The 20,675-nt window shown below is 43.4% G+C and overlaps 1 protein-coding gene across 1 annotated transcript in view; it reads left to right on the top strand.

Annotated features, from left to right (window-relative positions):
• Window positions 1–524: 524 nt before the first annotated feature.
• TGM7 (transglutaminase 7) overlaps window positions 525–20,675 on the top strand; it is a 34,791-nt gene continuing 14,640 nt past the window's right edge. Inside the window, exons 1-6 of the mRNA XM_027570313.1 lie at window positions 525–585; window positions 12,504–12,686; window positions 13,125–13,370; window positions 13,967–14,085; window positions 16,020–16,148; window positions 16,238–16,415. Coding sequence (XP_027426114.1) covers window positions 525–585; window positions 12,504–12,686; window positions 13,125–13,370; window positions 13,967–14,085; window positions 16,020–16,148; window positions 16,238–16,415 — 916 coding nt within the window. The remainder of the gene's footprint in view (window positions 586–12,503; window positions 12,687–13,124; window positions 13,371–13,966; window positions 14,086–16,019; window positions 16,149–16,237; window positions 16,416–20,675) is intronic.

The raw sequence follows: 20,675 nt of genomic DNA, 5'->3' as shown, positions 1-20,675 counted from the left end.
GCTGATTTGTGCACAAAAGTAAGCAACCCTGGGTACTTCTAGGGGAGGGAATCTAGGACTTCTGGGGAGGGGAGGGGATCCCAGGAGTTACTTGACTTCCAGCTAATTTCAGAGGGGAAGGATTGGTGTTTTTGTAGTTCAGATATCATAGAAAATGGGCTTTATTTTGCAAATGGCTCAGCCTGTTCAGGTGGAATCATGCCAATGACACATAGCAAGCAGGGAGTCTAGAGGAGAAGACAAAGTATACATATGATTATTTCAAGTGTGATCAGTGCTGTGAAAGAGAAGCTAAGCGTTCCAAGAGATTAAATATGGGGTCTCAGCTAGTTAGAAAAAGCTTCTGTGATGAAGTGACATTTCAGCAGAGGACTGGAGAGGAGGTAGAGAGTGTGACCAGGGAAGGGAATGGCTTGGGGAGAGGCTTTAATTTGGGAATTGAGGAATTGGGCAGGCAAGAAAAGATCAGCAAGTGAGAAGAAGAATGGTGGGCAATACTGCTGGAGATGTGGTCAGGGTGGAACATGGTGGCAGAACATGTGAACCATGTGAAGATTTTGGACTGTGAAGCAATGCAAGCCATTGGTGAGTCTGAAGCAGGGGTATGACCTAATCAGTTCAGGTCATATATGTTTTCCATTCCCTTGAGAATAATCAAGCCAGGAGTAAAGCCAAGGCTGAGTGAGATTGGGCTAGACTAGGCTATGGCAAATTCTCCATGGTTATGAATGTCTCTTTGGGCAGCTTAGCACATCTTGACATGTTCTTGTGTGAATCTCACATTCTGAAGGATCATAAATATTACCGTTATTACCAAATAAAACTGGCTAATTTTTGTGTAGCACTTTAAGGCTTTTACAGACACTATCTATTTGATTCTCAAAGTAACTCTGTGAAGTAGGCCCTGCTATCAGCCCCATTTTATATAGGAGTGGGGTGCTCAGCAAGGCTTACTTGCTTATAGTCAGATAAGTACTAAATCTCAGAAAGGCCAGAGTAGGGTCCTGAACCAATTCTCTAACTCAGAAACCTGTGCCCTATTCATTTGGTCATATAACCGTCAAACAGAAGGCTCCAAAACACTAATGAAGATTTAGAATATTTACAAGGATGAGTAAGAATATGAATTTGGGGGGTGGGTGGGACTAACAGATTCAATTTTGAACATGTTGAATTTGAAGTGACTATAAGATCTTCAAGTGGAGAAGCCAGTAGACACATATAAGGATGTGGAGCAAGGAGAGGATTATAGTGGGTCTGTTCTGTATTTATTTTAGAGTTAAGGGTCTTCAGAGCTTGCTACCTTGTTATGGGACAAATCTAGTGGATTAACCCTACCAGTGGTTAGTCTACTATCAACAGAGAGATGATTCTATAGTAGAAAAGCTTTTCTGTTCTGGAAACCAAATTTAAAACTTGACTATATTAAGCATTTGTCTTTTAGGGAGAAATCTATAAAGAGAATATAATATAATCAGTCAACAAACATGATTTACAATACCATGATGGATATTGATAACTTAATCATGTGATTCTAACTTAATTAAAAAAACTAGTTGCCAAATATAACTGCTTAGCTAGATTCCAGGTGGGCATGACAATCACGTATAATGAGCTGGTGTAGGTGGTGGTATGAAAATATGTTAGGGGTAATCAAAAGCTCAATTTGATCAGTGATGTTTAGGTTTTAAAACTAATCACTTGCTGCTATAAAAGTATACTTTCCAAAGAAGACCGCCACTGTTTTGAGCCTACAAAGAGCAGTCTCCTTTGTAGAGGATACTGTGTGTTTTTCTCTCCACCGATAGATTCTAAGCTCCTTTGGGTTAAAGACCACCTTTGTGTGCCTCAAAACTTCTAATATGGTGCCATCCAGGCATTCAATACTTGTACAACAAAGGAAGGAAGGCATCAAAGTAGTAGTGAAAATTGGGACAGTCTTTTTTTTTTTTTAAGATTTTATTTATTTGAGAGTGAGAGAGAGAGCACAGCAGGGGGTGGGGGGCGAAGAGGCAGAGGGCGAAGCAGGCTCCTCTCTGAGCAAGGAGCCAGGACCCCGGGGTCATGATCTGAGCTCAAGACAGATGCTGAACCCACTGAACCATCCAGGAGCCCCGGGACACTCAGTCTTAATGAGGCTCTTAGGTTGACCAAATGAAATTTCTTTGGTTAACTTGGATAGTGATATGGGGTCATTTTTGGAGTAACCTCTTTTCTCATCTAAGTCCCCACCCAAATAAGTAAGTGAGTGAGTAAGTAAGTAAGTAAATAAATAAATAAAATTTGAGATGTGAAAGCTTATTTTTACAAGGCAAAAGTCATTATATTGTTAAAGCTGTATTTTCAAATAAGATGGCAAATTGTTTTATCTGGAAATTCGTACTTTAAGCAGGTCCTGTCCTCAATATACAGTGTGATTACTACTAAGGAAAAAATCCCACCTCCACATAGACAAAATAACAGCAAGGAAATTTACCAAAATGTATACTACCCTCTACCATTTAAAAAAATCTATTTTTGTGGCGCCTAGGTGGTTCAGGCAGTTATCATATGCCTTCACGGCTCAGATCATGATCTCAGAGTCCTGGGGTCAAGCTCTGTATTGGGCTCCCTGCTCAGCATACCCTCTCTCTCTGACCTTCTCCCCTGCTCATGCTCTCTCTCTCTCAAATAAATAAATACAATCTTTTAAAAAAATCTATTTTCAAAATATCTTCAATATGAATTAGAACTTCTGTTACAAAGAGGTGTTTTTTTTTTAATTCCGTTTTCCTCAAAAGAGCATATAGTTCTAATACAAGAGATTTTTGCACCAGTAACCAAAGTATATTTTTCTGAGCCAAAGTATTTTTTTTAAATAAAATAAAGTCCCTGAGGTGTTCAGTAAACACTCGGTAATGAGTAAGTTTAATGCATCTATTGAGGACCATTTCCTAAGTACACTCAGCACATTAAAAAAAGGCAGAGGATGTGACAGAAAGCTTTGGTTACAAAAGGTGTGGGAATTTTCCATGAATCACACAGATTAACCCAGAGAATTAGGCATCTCTTACATACCTTTGACAATGACCAGTGAACATATAAATAGCTTTATGTTTTCTCTGCAGCACTATTTTTCACCAAACCAAATTCTTCCTTCAGGGGTGTTGACTAAATACTTCTGCTTCTCTCTTTACACTGTGAATCAGGTAAAATACACATGTCCAGATTTCCAGTCATGATCTTCCTACCCCTTTGCTCACTTTCTCTGAAAAACGTTTTTTTTTCCTCCCTGATTAAAAACATCTTAACCTCCCACCATGACATTTTTTTTAATTCAGAAAAGTATAAATAAGGAAATCACAATCATTCACAATCTCACTGCTTTTAAACAATCACAGTTTATATTTTCTTCCATCTTTTAAAAATGAGTCTATGTATATAAATAATATTCTTTACACCATTGAGATAAGCTGCACTGTTTTTGTACCCTGCTTTCCCCCCTCTCCTAGTTAACACTATTTATAGGCATTTCCCCTTGTCATTGGAAACTTCATTTTTTAAAAAGATGTATTTATTTATTTTAGAGAGAGAGAAAGAGCACATGCAAGCGGGGGTGGGGGGGAGGGCAAGGGAAGAGGCAGAGGGAAAGGGAGGGAATCTCAAGCAGACACCCTGCTGAGCACAGACCCTGAGATCATGACCTGAGCCAAAACCAAGAGTCAGATGTTCAACTGACTGAACCACCCAGGCGCCCCTATCAACTTCACATTTAATCAGTGGCATAATAATTCACCATGTCAATATACTCTGTTTTTCAAGATGCAAAGGTCTCTGGGTCCTAATGTGCTGTTCAAACCCATTTTCATGACCACTGGTGAGTGACCTTCCTGAGGGCAGCTCTGCTCCTTACTCATCCGCAACTGGACACTAACTCTCTGGAAGTGCCTGGTACCAGACTGAGCTGGCTTAGAGGGAATTGGGTCCCAAGCCTTAAAGAGACAGAGGTGCAAAGGGACAGATCAAACCATGCTTTGCCTTCCACATCACTTGAGTCTTCTCAGCTTAAAAAGGAGGCCACAGAAGCAAATCCCTCAGCAATTTTTTAAAAGGTTTAGGATAGAAGCTTTTTTCCTTATGCAAAGTTGCACCCAGAACAACGGGGAAATTAAGAGCAGGAGGAGTCCTAGGAGGAGGAGGAGGAAATGGCAGCCCCACCCGACCGGCTCAGGGTGGGAGCAGAGGTGTTCGGAGGATGACTGTACATGCTCAGAGACACAGTTAGGTTCTGGAATCTTAATACTGATTAGTTGAAGAGCCCAGGCTGACAGAAGGAAGGTGATGGACCAGAGCGAGTACCGGGAATCTGATTTTTCTGAGGTGCTGAATTAAGAGATGGGAGGTGTTTGGGGAGGGTGGGGGGTGAGCAGAAGAAACAGGAGAACCTAAATGGATGGTGATCTTTCACTTTGTAATCTGGCTCCTTCCTCCAATTTCCCCACCTTCATTCAGAAGACACAAATCACTGGGGCACAAATCATACAGCCATTCATTTTCATGTGAGTGGATTCAGCTTAACCCGAAAGCTGTGAACAATCTTTTCTTTAACATCTTGTGACTGAAATGGCCTTGGGAAGTCGAGGAAGTCCATGAGGATCTTGACCTTTACCACCAAGCGCCCTAGGTACTTGGGAAGCCATTTCTGTGGCTAACCCTGCAGCTGTGGAAAGACCACCTCTTAGATCCTAGACCTTTCTCCTGGCCCAACCTCTCCTCTGACTCTCAGCTCCCCTTAGAGGGTGCTGCTCCTGCCCTCTGAACTCAGGCTCTTTTTGGGGTCCCCTCAGAAACTTTGCTGCTGGGAATGTAAAGAACACTCCAGCCTGGCAGGCACACAGGGCCTGCTGGGAGAGGACACTGAACATGGATTCTGTATTTCTCAAAATTGTGTCCAAAATTATGTATCCCAGAAACTACTAGAGATTAGGGATGTACATGGTATTTTAACACAAGTCAGTTTAATAGAGAAGTCTCAAGACACCTGTTTTACGCTAGATTCTAGGGTGTTTTTGTGACAAAGTCTAGGGTAATTTTTCCCCTTGGTTATCCCCAAACAAAGCCTAAATGTTATATTATTTTTTTAAACTATACTTTAGTTAAGTAAGTAATACACAAAAAACATATGCTTGTTATAAAAAGTAAAAAGTTCACATTTTAGGATAAAAAAGGCAAGTCCCCCTTCACATACTTATGTACTCCCAATCCTGCCTCATGGGAGAGAACTGTTAACAGTGTGGTTAACTGTTTCCAGATAATAATAGATTATATAGAATTTTTTGTTTTATACAATGGAGTTATATAATACATATTATCTGCTGACTTGCTTTTTTTTAAAAAAAACTTAATCATATATCTTGGAAATCTTTGCATGCCAGTGTATACAGGTCTATCAAAAATTTTAAATGAATTATATATAATTTTCCATTCTGGGTATATAAACAATTTATTTAATAAATTCATTAATTTATTTAATTTGTTACTATGCCTTATTCATGGGCATTTAGATTGTTTCCAGTATTTTGCTTTTATGAACAATGCTGCAGTGAACATCCCTACTGATATAACTTTGCATATGTGTGCAGGTATTTTTTATATGAAAGATTTCTAAAAGAAGAACTGTTAGATCAAAGACAATATCCACTAAGTTTTTGACGGATATTGTAGGAGAGGGAAAACTTCACTTTTTTTCCTGCTACCAATCAAGTTCATTGGCTGGGGACTGATAATTAGACTGATAAAAGAAACAGGAAACACACAGAAGTGTATTAACATGTACACTGCACACAAATGGGAGCACTCAGTGATGAATAACTCAAAGTGCTGGTTAGAACTTGGGCTTGTATAGCATCTCAACAAGAGAACAAGACATTTTTAGAGAAGTGACAAGACAAAGGAAAAGGACTTGGGAGTCTCTAGGGCAGAAAATTGTAGGAAGGTAAATATAGGGGGATACTAGTGGAAGAGAAGGGCCTGTTAAGAGTTTGCTATGTAGATTCCTCTGGTGCCATCTCTGGGTTGATGAGGGTCTAGAGCTGTCTCTGGTGATGGGCTTCTGCCCTTCCTGGTAGAGAAGGGAGGAGGGACACCTTTGTAAGTGTATGTCCCGCTTTTAGGTAAATAGGGGGAGTGCCAAGAGCTTTTCTTATATCTGCTTCTCAAGCGCCTTCAGCTCAAAATAATCTTTATGCCATAGTGGCATATTTTGGGATGGCATATTCTGCTCCTCTTCAAAATCAAACGATTTAATCTAAAAAGTCTGTACAAATTTACACTGCCACCATCAATGTATGAAACAGTCCACTTCCATATATAGCATATTCACAGAATACACTATTGTTATTCTTTTAAATAATTTAAATGGATCAAAGATAGGATCTCATTATTGTTTTAGTTTGCATTTCTCTCATTACAGCAAGACTTCTTAATATTTATGGCAACTTTTATATATTATGGATATATATCCTTTGTTACATTTGCTGCAAAAGGACCTAAAGATTTAAACTGTGTAACCATCCTGGGAACACTTTTCTCCTGCCAGTAGCTATTTGAATTGCTGAGTACTAGGTGTAAACAATCACACACTATAGTTAATCATGTAGATATCATTAAAGGGAAATAGTGTTTCAAAGAAATAGCTTACTAGTACATGATTAACTGACAAGTAAATGGTTCAGAGTCTGAGAAATTCCAGAGAAGAAGAGGGACACCAGGTGGGCCCAGGAACTTGTTCTGAACTGACCCGCTGGCATTTTCGGATGAGGAGGTTGGGAAGAATCTGTGATTTTCATTGTGTTCTTTAGACCCCTAGGGTTCAACAGAGAAGCCAGGGGGACCCTTCCCCACTTCTTCCATCAGAGCAGCTCCTCTTAGGTCTGTTGATTACACTTTCATTTTAATAAAGCACAATATTCCCTTACTTGGGGGGAAAAAAAGTGAAAACCTCCAGACTAGCACCACAAGCCAGAGGTGAAAAGCTAGGCTCTGAAGTCAAACTGTCTAGGCTTGAGTGACAATTTTGCCACTTACTAAGTAGTTGACACTTGGCAAGTTACTTAATATCACTGATGGTCTGTCTGCTCACCTGTAATATGGAGTTAAAAATATCTTGTGCGTAGTTGTAGGGATAGAAGGAGATAATGCATATAAAGCCTGGGCTTAAAAACACTCAATAAATATTACCCAGATATAAAACTATTGTTACAGGTGTTAAGATATCTCCATGTTCCGAAATGCTTGGGGAGGATTTCGTGGAAAAGGTGGATGCTGAGTTTTGCTGGAAGAATGGAGACGGTGGGGATGTAGAGATTGGGGAAGGGACCATCCAGAGGTAGAGCCAGCTGGGCATGATCTATTAGGAAGACACAACATGAATGAGGCAGAGTTTATTTATGGGCTACTGGGAGATAAGAATGGATAGATATGTTGGTACCACATTATGGAGGGCTTTGAATACTTGACAAAGAAATTTGGACTTGAACTTTTAGATAATACGACATTTTTCTTCTTGCACACTTTGAGAGGCACAGAAACGCTGCAATAGTCTCATCACTTAGAAATCTTCATGTGCTCTCACAAAGACATACCCTTTCACATTTTTTAAAAGGGAAGAAATGAAAAAGAATGACGTATTTATGAAAGCACTAAACTGACAATAATAATGAGAAGTGGGAAGAGACAAGACACTGACAGAGGAGCTAGACTAAATGCAGAGACAAAGGCTGGAGAAGGGAAGGAGTCGAGTGCACCTGATGTTTGGTGGCAGGTACCAAGTCTCACGGCTGGCTGTGCCTCAATAATTTACCCTTCGTTATCTCTGTCTGGAGCTTTCCAGTCTTTCACCGGTAGCCTAATCGCCTAGGACATTGCTGGCTGTAGATGCTTTTAACCTGCCCCAGTCTTCATCCAAACTAGCTTTAGGAAGCCCTGGAAGTCCAGTGTCTACTAGCCTGTCACATGCCCATGGATGCACAGGGAGATGCCTCTTTTCTTCTTGCGAACACCTTTGTTTGGGTCCTATTAGCCGTTTAGCTAGGTTATTACAACAGAGTCTCGCTGCCCTTCCCACCCTAGACTTTTGCCCTCTGTCTGGGCTGCATACCACAGCCAGATTAATCCTGACCTACAGCTTTGATGGTGCCACTCCTGTTCAAAAACCTGCCTGTAGTCAAAGTAACATTTTTCCCTAAATACAAAAGGAATATATGTTCAAAGCAAAAGCTTGGACAATACCAAAAAACTCAAAGGAAAGAAAAATTTTCCATAGTGTCACCACCTAAAGATAATCCATACCATACCAAGCTTTTTATGCTGCTTTTTAATACCTCATGAATTATTTCCCCATATTCTTTGTTCTTCTGGTTGGTTACATTGAAATGAGAGGAATAAAGTTTACGTATCCAACTCTTACTGTAGGATATTTGGGTTGGACTGAAGATCCTATTGCTTACGTTTTTGTACACAAATTATGGTTTTTCTTAGGAAAAATTCCCAGAAGAGGAATTTATGGCTCAAATGTATTTACGTTTTAAGGTTTTCTTTTCTTTTGTAATAAATACTGATAAATTGCCCTCAGAATGGTGTACCATTTTATCCTTCCACTGTAGATAGGTGTACCCATTACTACTGAATCAAAGAGCAGCATCTTGGGCTGGAGTCAAGCATCCCCTCAGGTTGGCCCTGCTGCCCTCATGGGCTTCTCTCTTCCCCTACAGCCCTCTTGCCAAGTTATTCTCCTCTTACTTTACCCATGCTACACGTTACCTCAGCAAATATCTCAGAGCACCACCAGGGAAGGCAGGAGACTATTAAGGTTAAGAGGGAAGGCTCTGGAGCCAGCCTACATGGGTTTGAATCCCAGCTCTGCCCTATAACTTCTTGCATGTGGGGAACAATATTAACACCTCCACCACAGGGTGGTTGAAAGAACAAGAATGATTTCAGACACATAAAATGCTTCTGATGGTGCCTGGCACATAGTAGGTTTTCAGTGAGCATTAGCTATCATTAATAGCAATTAGGAACCATGCTCCATCTTAGGCATGGGGGATCCAGGTGTGAGAAAACGGCCAAGGTCTCTGCTTCTGCAGAACTAATTCTAGATACTATTAAGTGCCCAGCAGAGAATAAAGAGGGTGTTGTGATAGCAAGCAATAGGGTGAGAGGTGGGGCATCATATTCAGTGGCTAAAGAAAGCCCCTGTGCGGTGGTTACCTCTGAGCTAAGACCCAAGGGCCGAGATGGAGCCATCCTTGAGAGGAGGGCCACCTTAGGCTTTGGTCTTAGGGGGCAGGAGCTTCAGGACTCATCTCAGAACTCATCACAAGCAGATAGCTGTTTAAATGTCCTCCCTGTCTCCCCCCAACACTTTTTTAAGGCTAATAATACATGGGGGTATATTTTGATCCTTTAGCACCAGGAGTCATGTGGCTCGGGCTTACTCTCTTCTCACTCAAGTCATTAACCCTGGTGGGCCCGTGGCCAAGTCAAGAAGGCCTCATGGGTGCTGACGTGTTTTTACTAATTGCTTCTGCTTGATTTCCTGCTTTGTTGAACCTCTTCTTGATCCTCTTGGTTTTCTGTTCCTGCTCCCTTGAAGGACCTCCCTTTTGTTCTCTGAAGTCACTGTCTCCCTGACAGGAAATGCACTTTAGTGAGCCAAATGCATGATGGCGTTAAGTGGAATAAAAAAGAAAACCTGAGTCTCCAAAGGAAAACGAGTTTTCTCCATATGCTGCAACCTCAGGCACAGAGAGGAAGGCATCTTCCTTCTTCCTCCTCCCCTTTCCTTCCCAAACCAAGAACCTGCCTGGGTAAAGGGAGAATTGAGTTGGCCACCCTCAGGGGCTATGCTTCTAGCTGTGAATAACAACCAGCAAAGGGCTGCCCCCCCCCTCATCCTGTTCCCTCCCGTGGAAGTGATATACGCACTCCTGGGTGCTCTTCACTGCCTCCTTTGGGAATCTGAGCTTTCAGGGTGGAATGGCCACTCGGCGCTATACATGGGGTGGAGGCCTCCTTCAGAGGTCCCACGGTTCCTGGTATGAAAATGTCAGACCTCTCAGGGACAGAGAAGATGCAATCAGTTTCCACCAGTATCTAGGCCAGTTGCTTTCACACTTTTTGATTATGACCCACAGTTTACATCGTGACCCAGTTACACATAAAATTACACTTGCTCTCCTTATGGTGATACATTGAAAAATATGGGTCACATTTCTCCAAATTGATTTTCAAACTACTAATGGATTGGACCTGATTTTTTTTTAAAAAATGTTGTTAAGTAACTCAAAGGCATCTGTCTTGGGTCTTGCCCTGACTTTTCTTGTTCCAATAATATAATTATTTAAGTGCCTAAGTTACATTGAGAGGTTTAAAAACTTTGTACTATTTGATCCAGTAATTCATCTTTGAATCTACCTCAAGGAAAGAAGGTTACAAGAAGGGGGATCAAGGGATCACCAAGAACATTCTGTTTTTAGCCAAATGTTTAACAACTTTGGGGGGAAGATGCAAATATGAAAGTTGGATTTGATTTTAGACAGTGAAAGATATTTTTTTAAAGATTTTTTATTTATTTGGCAGAGAGAATGAGCAAGAAAGCACAAGCAGGGAAAGGGGCAAACCCATATAGGCTGGCTCCAGAGCCTTCCCTCTTAACCTTCACAGTCTCCTACCTTCCCTGTTGGTGCTCTGAGATATTTGCTGAAGTAACATGTGCAGCATGGATAAAGTACGAGGAGAATAACTTGGCAGGGAGAGGGAGAAAGAGGCTCCCCACTGAGCAGGGAGCCCAATGAAGGGTGGGCTTGATCCCAGAATCAGGGATCATGACCTGAGCCGAAGGCAGACGCTTAACTGACTGAGCCACCCAGGCGCCCTTGTGAAAGACATTTTTAAACACCTAATCCACTTTCCTCATGTAAAGTATTAGATGTAGTCACAGGTAGTTGAACAACTATACTTAAAGAGTATTTCCTAATAGCTCAGCATTAACCTGGAAGAAAGCTCTAACATGACACTCCATTGGCTTCTGACTTAAGCCCTAATGCTCAGAACCATCTTATTACCAGTGACTTGGATGAAGAGCTGGAAAACAGTTCAGGCAATCCCCAGATGGCAGGGTAAAGCATTTGAGTGAAAGAATTAGGATTTAAGAAGTCCAGCCAGGTAGGAAAGATGGGCTGAAACTAGCAAACTGAACTCATTTAGCAAAAACATAAAGAATATATGTGGAAGTTCAGGGGTGCCTGGGTGGCTCAGTCGGTTAAGTGTCTGCGTTTGGCTCAGGTCATGATCCCTCCCTCTACCCCTCACCCGGCTCGTGCTCACTCTCTCTTAAATAAATAATAAATAAATAAATAAATAAATAAATAAATAAATAAATAAATAAAATCTTAAAAAAAATACGTGGAAGTTCAAAATGTGAATGGCACAAAAACCAGGTGGGTGCTAACATTTGTTTTTCCTCTAGGATGCTGTTTGACAGCATCCTCAGCCTCTACGCCCAGTTGTGACAACCAAAAATGTCTCCAGACATTGCTAAATTTCCTCCAGGGGATAGAATTTCTCCAGTGGAGAGAAACACTGAGATAAACTGATATGCTACTTGGGAAAAAGACCTAACGGATTTTTGTTTACAGTAAGTGCAGTGAATACCACCAGCAAAAATAACAAAGCAAATGAAATCTGAAGCTGCATTATTCTAGCACTACGAGCGATTAGATTACCGAGGGCTTACTCTCTACCTGCCACTATAGTAAGGTCTCTACATGTGAATCCTTACTCAACGTTCACATGAACCCTATGGGGTAGGAATACCGCTGTCTCCATTTTTCAGTGGAGGACACGATGTGTAGGACATAAGTGACTCACTCAAAATCTCACAGCTGAGGTGGTGAGAGCCCGCGCTTTGGCCCATTGAGCTATGAGAGTCTTTAATCTGTATATTAGGTGTACACCTACAGGAGCATCCTGGGAAGAGTCAGTGCCCTCATACACCTGGAATGTAGCTGACAGGTGAGAAATAAGCCACTCACCCAGGATCTCAAAGCCTGTAATTGAGGTCCCAGCCTCCACTCAGCTCACTGACTTAACTCGTACAAAATTCTAATATGTTCTTTCTTCTATCAGCAGGACAGTAGAGTAAGTTTTGGAAAGATTGTCAATAAAGGTGGTAAATAGTATGCGGTGGCCCTTCAAGGGTTAAGTTTCAGCTCTGTGGAGACATTTCTCTTCCTGGGACCCTGATTCTTAAGCCCTGTAGCTCCGGGTCCAGGGGCAGAGGTCATGAGGATCACAACCTTCCCACTCCAGGGTCAGGGCCTGCCACATTGCCCTCTGAGGCCAGACTGTGAAACTAGGAGGCAGAGTGGCCGAGGGCTAAGGTCTGGATGGAATCCTACCAAAGTCAGAGCCAGGGTGCCGCGGCCGGGTAATGACCTATCTCCTCCCTCATCCCCCTTCAGTGGCAGGCTTGGAGCTCAGGTCTGTGGACCTGCAGAGCCCAAGGAACAACAAGGAGCATCACACACAGGAGATGGGCCTGAAGCGGCTCATCGTGCGGCGGGGCCAGCCCTTTGGGCTCCAACTACATTTCAACAGACCCTTCCACTTTGGGACAGACTACCTCACCTTTGTGGCTGAGACTGGTGAGTTCACCCGGCCCCAAGGCAAAATTCACCGGTAGGGCTCCCACCTCTCCTTTCTGAGTGTCCCCTCCCCTATCTTTTCCTGGGATCCCCAGGACCCTATACGTGATGTTAAGAAAGATTTGGCCAACTCAGAAAACTGCAACTGTGATAGAAACAGCTTATTTTTCAGTACGCAACAGGCGCTGTGCTAACTTTATACATATTATTTCATTTAATCCCCATGACCAGAGTTTCAGGTGGGTACAGTTATTATCCCATTTTACAGATAAAAAAACTGAGGCCCACAGGTCGTAAGTGGCTTGCCCAAAGACACCCAGTGGCAATAAAAGCCTTAAGCCAAAAGGATTAGCAAGACGGTGAGGGTCCTCCCAGTCTCCCTGGAGTCATGTCACATAGATTTTAAACCTCACTCTGGGATCATTCTCTCCCACACAGGACCAGTGTCCATGGAGTTGCTGGGAACCCGAGCCACCTTCTCCCTCACCCAGGCTCGAAAAGGCAATGTCTGGAGCGCCTTTGACTTCACCGTTGACACCAACTCGCTCTTAGTCTCCCTTTTCACGCCAGCCAATGCAGTCATTGGTCCCTACACTCTGAAGACAGAGATTTCTCAGGGCCAGGGTCACAGTGTGGTTCACCCACTGGGGACTTTCATCCTGCTTTTTAACCCTTGGAATGCAGGTATGACTTGCTCACAGGCTGTAATGCTAACCGGATCCACTGGGAATGCTTGGTGAGGTTCTTCTGAGAAAGCCCAGAAGATAAAAGCTACCTATCTATGCCATATATTACCATGTGCTCACTAAAAACCACCTTTACCAAATAATAATAATAATAAAAAAATAAATAAATAAATGGCATGATGAAAATGAACATGGTGTGAGGTTAAGTGAAATAGATTAGGAAATGGAACACAGTGGGACCCTAATTGTATTACATATATGTGGAGAGAAAGAATGGTTGGAATACACCAAATTGTAATGGTGGGTGTCTCTGAGTAGTGGGACTGAGTGATTTTCATCATCTTCTTTCTGTCATCTATATTTTCCAAATCTCTACAACAAGCTTTCTACTTTTACCATTAGCAAATGATAATCATTATGTTCAAAGTACAGAATCTATCACTGGCCTCTAGAAAAGCACAGTAGTCTTTTAAGGGGTCCAGTCTTGATTTCTGTTGCCATCAACCTTCCCCTCTTATCCTGCAGGACACTGTCATCACTGTCTTTTAACTTTATTACTCTGTTTTTTGTCCCCTCCACTATTTAACCACTCAGAGGATGATGTCTACCTGCCAAGTGAAATACTGCTGCAGGAGTATATCATGATGGACTATGGCTTTGTTTACAAGGGTCATGAAAGATTCATCACTGCCTGGCCCTGGAACTACGGGCAGGTAACACTGTCACTGAAAGTGGGCCTGGAGCGGGTCTCCTTAAGCTGGTTCTTAATCAACTCTAGTAGCCCACAAAGGGCCACTAACATAAGTCAGGGTGCGTGGCGCTAGGGCAATTTCCCATCCACTAAGAGGGGCAAGGAAGGAAGGGGAGATGTCTTTCAAGGTTTTTGTTTTTGTTTCAAGATTTTTAAGTAATCTCTACACCCAACATGGGGCTCGAACTTACAACCCAGAGATCAAAAGTGGCATGCTCTACTGACTGAGCTCCAGCCAGGTGCCCCTTAAGTTTTTAATATTTTATATAAAAAACTTCAAACATAATTCAAGTAGACAGGCTACTAAAATGAACCTATCTCTCAGCTCCAATAGTGAGCAATTTATGGCGAATCTGATTCCATCTATACCAGGGGTTTGCAAACTATAGTCCCCTGATTGTTTTTATATAGCCCCTGAGTTAAGAGTGGTTTTCATGGGTGCCTGGGTGGCTTAGATGGTTAAGCATCTGCCTTCGGATCAGGTCATGATCCCAGGGTCCTGGGATCGAGCCCCACATCAGGCTCCTGGCTCAGCAGGGAGCCTGCTTCTCCCTCTCTCTCTGCCTCTCTCCCTGCTCATGCTCTCTCTCTCTCTGTATCACTGTGTCTCAAATGAATAAATAAGATCTCTAAAAAAAAAGAATGGTTTTCATATTTTTAAATTGTTGAAAAAGAACTAAAATTTTTTTTGATGTGCAAATTATATGAAGTTTAAATTTCGGTGTCCATAAATAACATTTTATGGGAACACAGCCATCCATGTTCATTCACTTACGTATCATCTATGGCTGTGTTGATGCTACAGTGGCAGAGTTGAGTAGATTAGACAGAGATCCCACAGCCTGCAAACCTTAAGTACTTACTCTCTGGTCCTTTACAGAAAAAGTTTGGTCTATACTGTCCCCATCCCTCCCGACTCATCACTGGAATTTTTGGAAGGAAATTGTAGATACTATATCATTTAATCCAGTAATACTTCTGTTTATAGCTCTAAAAGATGATGACTCTTTCTGAAAAACAATAAATTATCATAACTGAAAGAATGAACAGCAATTCCTTTAATAATACCAAATATCCAGTCAGTGTCCAAAGGGTGGGACTTTTGGCTCTGGGCAACTTTTCCACTCCCAACCACCAACCGCGACTGGTGTACTTTCTGCCTCCCTCCCACTGACATCTCTGCTCCATCCACACTCACCAGAAGGATAGTGGGGAGAGAGCAGGGGGCCTTGTCCTGTTCTCTAACTGTGACAACTTGTGTGATATTTTGAAATTGAAACAAATACCAGTGCATTTGGCAGCCAAAAGGGTTGCAGCATGTGTCGCTCTATATGTTATAAACGTATGTCATGAGCCTACACTGGCTTCTCCTGGGCTCCCAGCTTCAGCTGAACTCCTCTACCTGATTTCAAGGCTCCCCACACTCTGCTGCCTCTCCTCTCATGGCTGCCCCTGTATTTATCCATCTGATCTTTTCTACTGCCTCATGTCCCCCAGAAACAAGAATCTCTATGCCCTGTCCTTGGCACCACCAAACTCAAAGACCTCAGGTGAACATCCCCTCTCTGCTCTCTTCCTTGCCCAGCTAGTCCTTCAAAGGCCCCTGTCACCAATGGCCTTCTCTGATCTCTTGGTCAACAGGGATCTCTTACCTCCGAACTCTGTTTGCATTTTTCCATCAGAGCCCCGCAGGTTCATTTTTCAGAAGTCTGAATCTCATACATTCCCAATTTGATTTGTAAGCTCTTTGAAGGCAAGACCTTGTCTAATATTTAACCTTACCTCTATCCCCAGCACATATGCCCCATCCCTAAAAGTCTGTGTTACGGACTTGAAGTTTCAGGATGCTAGACATTTTTACTCTTCTCTTTTCTCTCCCTTGAAATCACTTGGAAGTTTGAAGAGGACATCATAGATATCTGCTTCGAGATCTTGAACAAGAGCCTGTACTTCTTAGAGAACCCGTCCAGAGACTACTCCCAACGGAATGACCCGGTGTACGTCTGCAGGGTGGTGAGCGCCATGGTAAGGATAGCAGCCCTCCCGCCTCTGTCTGAGGATGATCTGGGCTTCCCCAGGGGCACTGCGGAAACACACCTGTCTGGCCTTTGCAGATCAACAGCAATGATGACAGCGGTGTACTGCAGGGGAACTGGGGAGAGGACTACTCCCAGGGGGTCAGCCCGCTGGAGTGGAATGGCAGCGTAGCCATCCTGCGGCAGTGGTCAGCCAGGGGCAGGCAGCCTGTGAAGTATGGGCAGTGCTGGGTCTTTGCAGCTGTTATGTGCACAGGTGAGTGAGGGGGAGATGGGAATGCAGAGCCATTCATTTAATTTTCGCGATAACCTTTTGAGGTTGGGTTCTGATGATCTCCATTTTCTTTTCTTTTTTAAGATTTTATTTATTTATTTGAGAGAGAGATAATGAGAGAGAGAGAGAGCACATGAGAGGGGGGAGGGTCAGAGGGAGAAGCAGACTCCCCGCTAAGCAGGGAGCCCAATGCAGGACTCGATCCAGGGATGCCAGGATCATGACCTAAGTCAAAGGCAGTCGCCCAACCAAATGAGCCACCCAGGTGCCCTGATGATCTCCATTTTCACATAAGTTAACTGTGGCTTGTCCATAGCCCCCCAGCTAAGGAATGGCGTACACGTGGGCTCTTACCCAACACACTCCATAGTCTTGAGGAGTCTTGCATCTTTGCCTAGGAGGCAGGTTGACCTGTTGCAATCATTTGGCAGTCTCCTGGATGGCAGGGGGCCTATTAGAATTGTCACCTGGATAGAGAAGCTTGTGATCCCAAAGTTGAGGCAAAGGCAGCTTCCTTCTACCATGGCTAAGGCTTCTCAGGTCCAGGGGAGCCTGGAGTCAGGGACAGACTGGGGGAAGCTTGAGGTGCAAGCAGATGGTCTGGAAAATCCTGATCTCACCTGTGGGCAGAGCTGGCACCTCCCAAATACTTCTCGGAGAGATTCTTGAGGAGTTACAACTGGAGGTTGGCTATTTTGCTAACTGCCTGCATGGAGCATCGTTTTATTCATTGTCATTTATTACAATTCAGTGCAAAAGTGTTGATTGGATTATCTGTGAAGATGAGGGAAAGACAGAATACTGAGGTGCCTGCCTATCTCCCCCCATGCAAAGCAGGAGCCCCTTTCACAGTGCTACCTGTTACATTGTGGTGCTCGGTCAATGTTTGCTGAATGAATGGATTGGCTCTCAATTGGAGGATGAGGGAACACAGAATGGGGAAAACAGAGACAGAGGCCAAAGACAAAGTTCTAGATTTTTCTGAGAGGGACAGCATAGCTTGGCAGTTAGGTACGGGTGCTGCAGACAGGGGAGATATTTAAATCTGAGTGTTCAAATCAAGTGACCTCACTTTGCTCTTCCATTTTCCCCGGAAAATGCTCAGCACAGCACCAGAATTTAGTATGGCCACATTTTCCTATGCTGGGAAGTCCCTGGTTAGGCAGGTGTCGTGGAGGAGGACTCGGCCCTTAGACGCTGGGGTGAGAGGGTGAGGTCTAGGTCTGCATCCTTACTCCACCTTGAAGCTTCTCCCTACTCCCAGGCCCTAGAGTCCTGGGGCCACCGAGTGAGGGGACAGCTGCTTCCATCACACAGCCTCTGGCCACTTGTAGCCCTGGTCTAGCTGTCACCCCTGCAGAGGGGTTGTGAAAAGCCCAGGAGCTGTGCTGGGAGTGGAGAGGTGACTGTGAACAGGTGACTGGCTCCCTTTGGGGTCTTGAATCAATCAAAACAAAAAGATTGGTCAATCTCAATAGTCCTCTTACTTTTCAAAGCATTATTATCCTCCCAGCAGCCTCGGGAGGCACCCTCTGCTCCTCCTGAGCAAGTGAGAGTAGGATAAACCTGCATCTAAACTCCTCATCTAGGCCAGCATTACTTTAATCCCCAAGCCAGGCAAAGACCCCATCAAAAAGGAGAATTTCAGACCGATATCCCTGATGAATATGGATTCCAAAATCCTCAACAAAATCCTAGCTAATAGGATCCAACAATACATTAAAAGGATCAGCCACCACGACCAAGTGGGATTTATCCCCAGAATGCAAGGGTGGTTCTACATTCACAAAGCAATCAATGTGATAGAACACATTAATAAGAGGAGGGAGAAGAACCATATGGTCCTCTCAGTTGATGCAGAAAAAGCATTTGACAAAATACAGCATCCTTTCCTGATTAAAACTCTTCAGAGTACAGGGACAGAGGGAACATTCCTCAAGTTCATAAAATCCATCTATGAAAAACCCACAGCGAATATCATCCTCAATGGGGAAAAGCTGAGAGCCTTTCCCTTAAGATCAGGAACACGTCAAGGATGCCCACTCTCACCACTATTGTTCAACATAGTACTAGAAGTCCTAGCAACAGCAATCAGACAACAAAAAGAAATAAAAGGTATTCACATTGGCAAAGAAGAAGTCAAACTCTCGGGGCGGAGCAAGATGGCGGAGGAGTAGGAGACCTAGATTTTGTCTGGTCTCAGGAATTCAGCTGAATAGGGATCAAACCATTCTGAACACCTACGAACTCAACAGGAGATCGAACAGGAGAGTAGCAACAACTCTCTGAACAGAGAAGCGACCACTTACTGGAAGGTAGGGCGTGCGGAGAGGTGAATCCGAGGCGATATTCGGGAGGATAGACGGCGGGGGAGGGGCCTCCGTCGGCCGCTTCTGGCAAGTGCTAGAGCCGCGGAGCACAAAATCGGACCTTTTAAAAGTTGGCTCGGCGGAGGGACGTCGCTGCAGTGGCTAAGCGGGGGGTGGAATCCTCCCGGGACAGTGTGGTCTCAGGACCCTTGGGGTCACAGAGAGACCGGGGGTGCCTGAGTGCAGCAGAGCTCCCAGGTATCACAGCAGGGAAGCCGGCTGCAGAGACGGAGCAGAGTCGCGGGCTCTCAGCTCTGGGTTGCCACAAACTGTGATCTGCGGCCCAGTCGGGGCACGGCTCCCCCAGCAGGGACCCAACAAGGAGCAGATCCGGGGAGACTCCCCTTCCTTCCCGGGGAGGAGCGGTGCGGGAACGCACTGCAGGGATCTGCTGGGTTTGGAGACTCCGAGCGGGGTCGGGTGCCAGAGATAGCAACGCTCGATCACAGGCCGGGTGAGCACGGAGTGCGGCCAGAGACCGGGGACACGGGAGTGACTGCTTTTCTCTGGGGGCGCACTGAGGAGTGGGGCCCCGAGTTCTCGGCTCCTCCGGGCGGAGACTGGGAGGCCGCCATTTTCGCCCTGGTCCTCCAAAGCTGTACCGAGAGCTTGCAGGGAACAAAAGCTCCTGAGAGCAAACTGGAGCAGCTTCCTTAGCCCGGACCGACAAGGGCGGGGCAATTCCGCCTCCGGCAAAGACATTTGGAAACCACAGCAACAGGCCCCTCCCCCAGAAGATCAGCACAAACAGCCAGCAAGCCAAGACCAAGTGGATCGATCCAGGAGAATAGGAGAACTCCAGCGCTAGGTGAAGACTGCACATAGATTCATGGCTTCTTTTTTTTTTTTTTTTTTTTTTACCATGATTCATTATTTCATCAAAGTTAATTTTTGTTGACTTTTTTTATTTTTCTTTTTCCCTTTTTCAACCAACATCTTATAAATCCCTTTAAAAAAAAAAAAACATTTTTTATTTTTTTTTTCATTTTTAGAGCCATATTTTATCCCTTCATAGTAATTATCCTTGTTTTTGGCATATATATATAAGTTGTTCTCTCTTTAAAATTTTGAGGTACAGTTTCTTCTAACAGATCAAAATATACCCTAAACCACTAGTGTATGGCTTTGTTCTAGTCTCCTGCCTGATCACATTCTCTCCCTTTTTCCTTTTTTTTTTTTCCTTAAATCTTCTTTCTTTTTTCAAACAACTTATCTTACCAAGTCCTTTTATAAAATCTTTTATAATTTTCATCTTTACAGTCATCTTCCATCCCTTCATTGTATCAACCCTTATTTTGTACATATATGTCTTTCTTCCTTTAAAATTTTAGGAGGCACTTTTTTCTAACAGACCAAAATACGCCCAAAATCTAGTGTGTGGCACTGATCTATGCACTAGCCTGATCATATTTGATCATATTCTGCCTTTTCTGAATTGTTTTGTTTTTATCTTTTTTTTTCTTTTTTTTTTTTCTTTTTCTCTTTCTTTTTTCTTTCTTTCCCTTTCTTTTCCCCTGGTTTCAGGTCTTTTCTGATTTGTATACAGTATATTTGCTGGGGACGTTGTAAACCTGTTAGCATTTTGTTCTCTCCTTCATCTATTCTCCTCTGGACAAAATGACAAGACGAAAGAAATCACCTCAGCAAAAAGAACAAGAGGTAGTACCGTCAGCCAGGGACCTACTCAATACGGACATTAGTATGATGTCGGACCTAGAGTTCAGAATCATGACTTTAAAGATACTAGCTGGGCTTGAAAAAAGCGTGGAAGTTATTAGAGAAACCCTTTCTGGAGAAATAAAAGAACTAAAATCTAACCAAATCGAAATCAAAAAGGCTATTGATGAGGTGCAATCAAAAATGGGGGCACTAA

The sequence above is a fragment of the Zalophus californianus genome, chromosome 6 (assembly GCF_009762305.2).
Source record: "Zalophus californianus isolate mZalCal1 chromosome 6, mZalCal1.pri.v2, whole genome shotgun sequence".
NCBI classification, from domain to species: domain Eukaryota; kingdom Metazoa; phylum Chordata; class Mammalia; order Carnivora; family Otariidae; genus Zalophus; species Zalophus californianus.
Note: the sequence above shows the minus strand (reverse complement) of the source record. Positions and strands in the feature narration are given on the sequence as shown.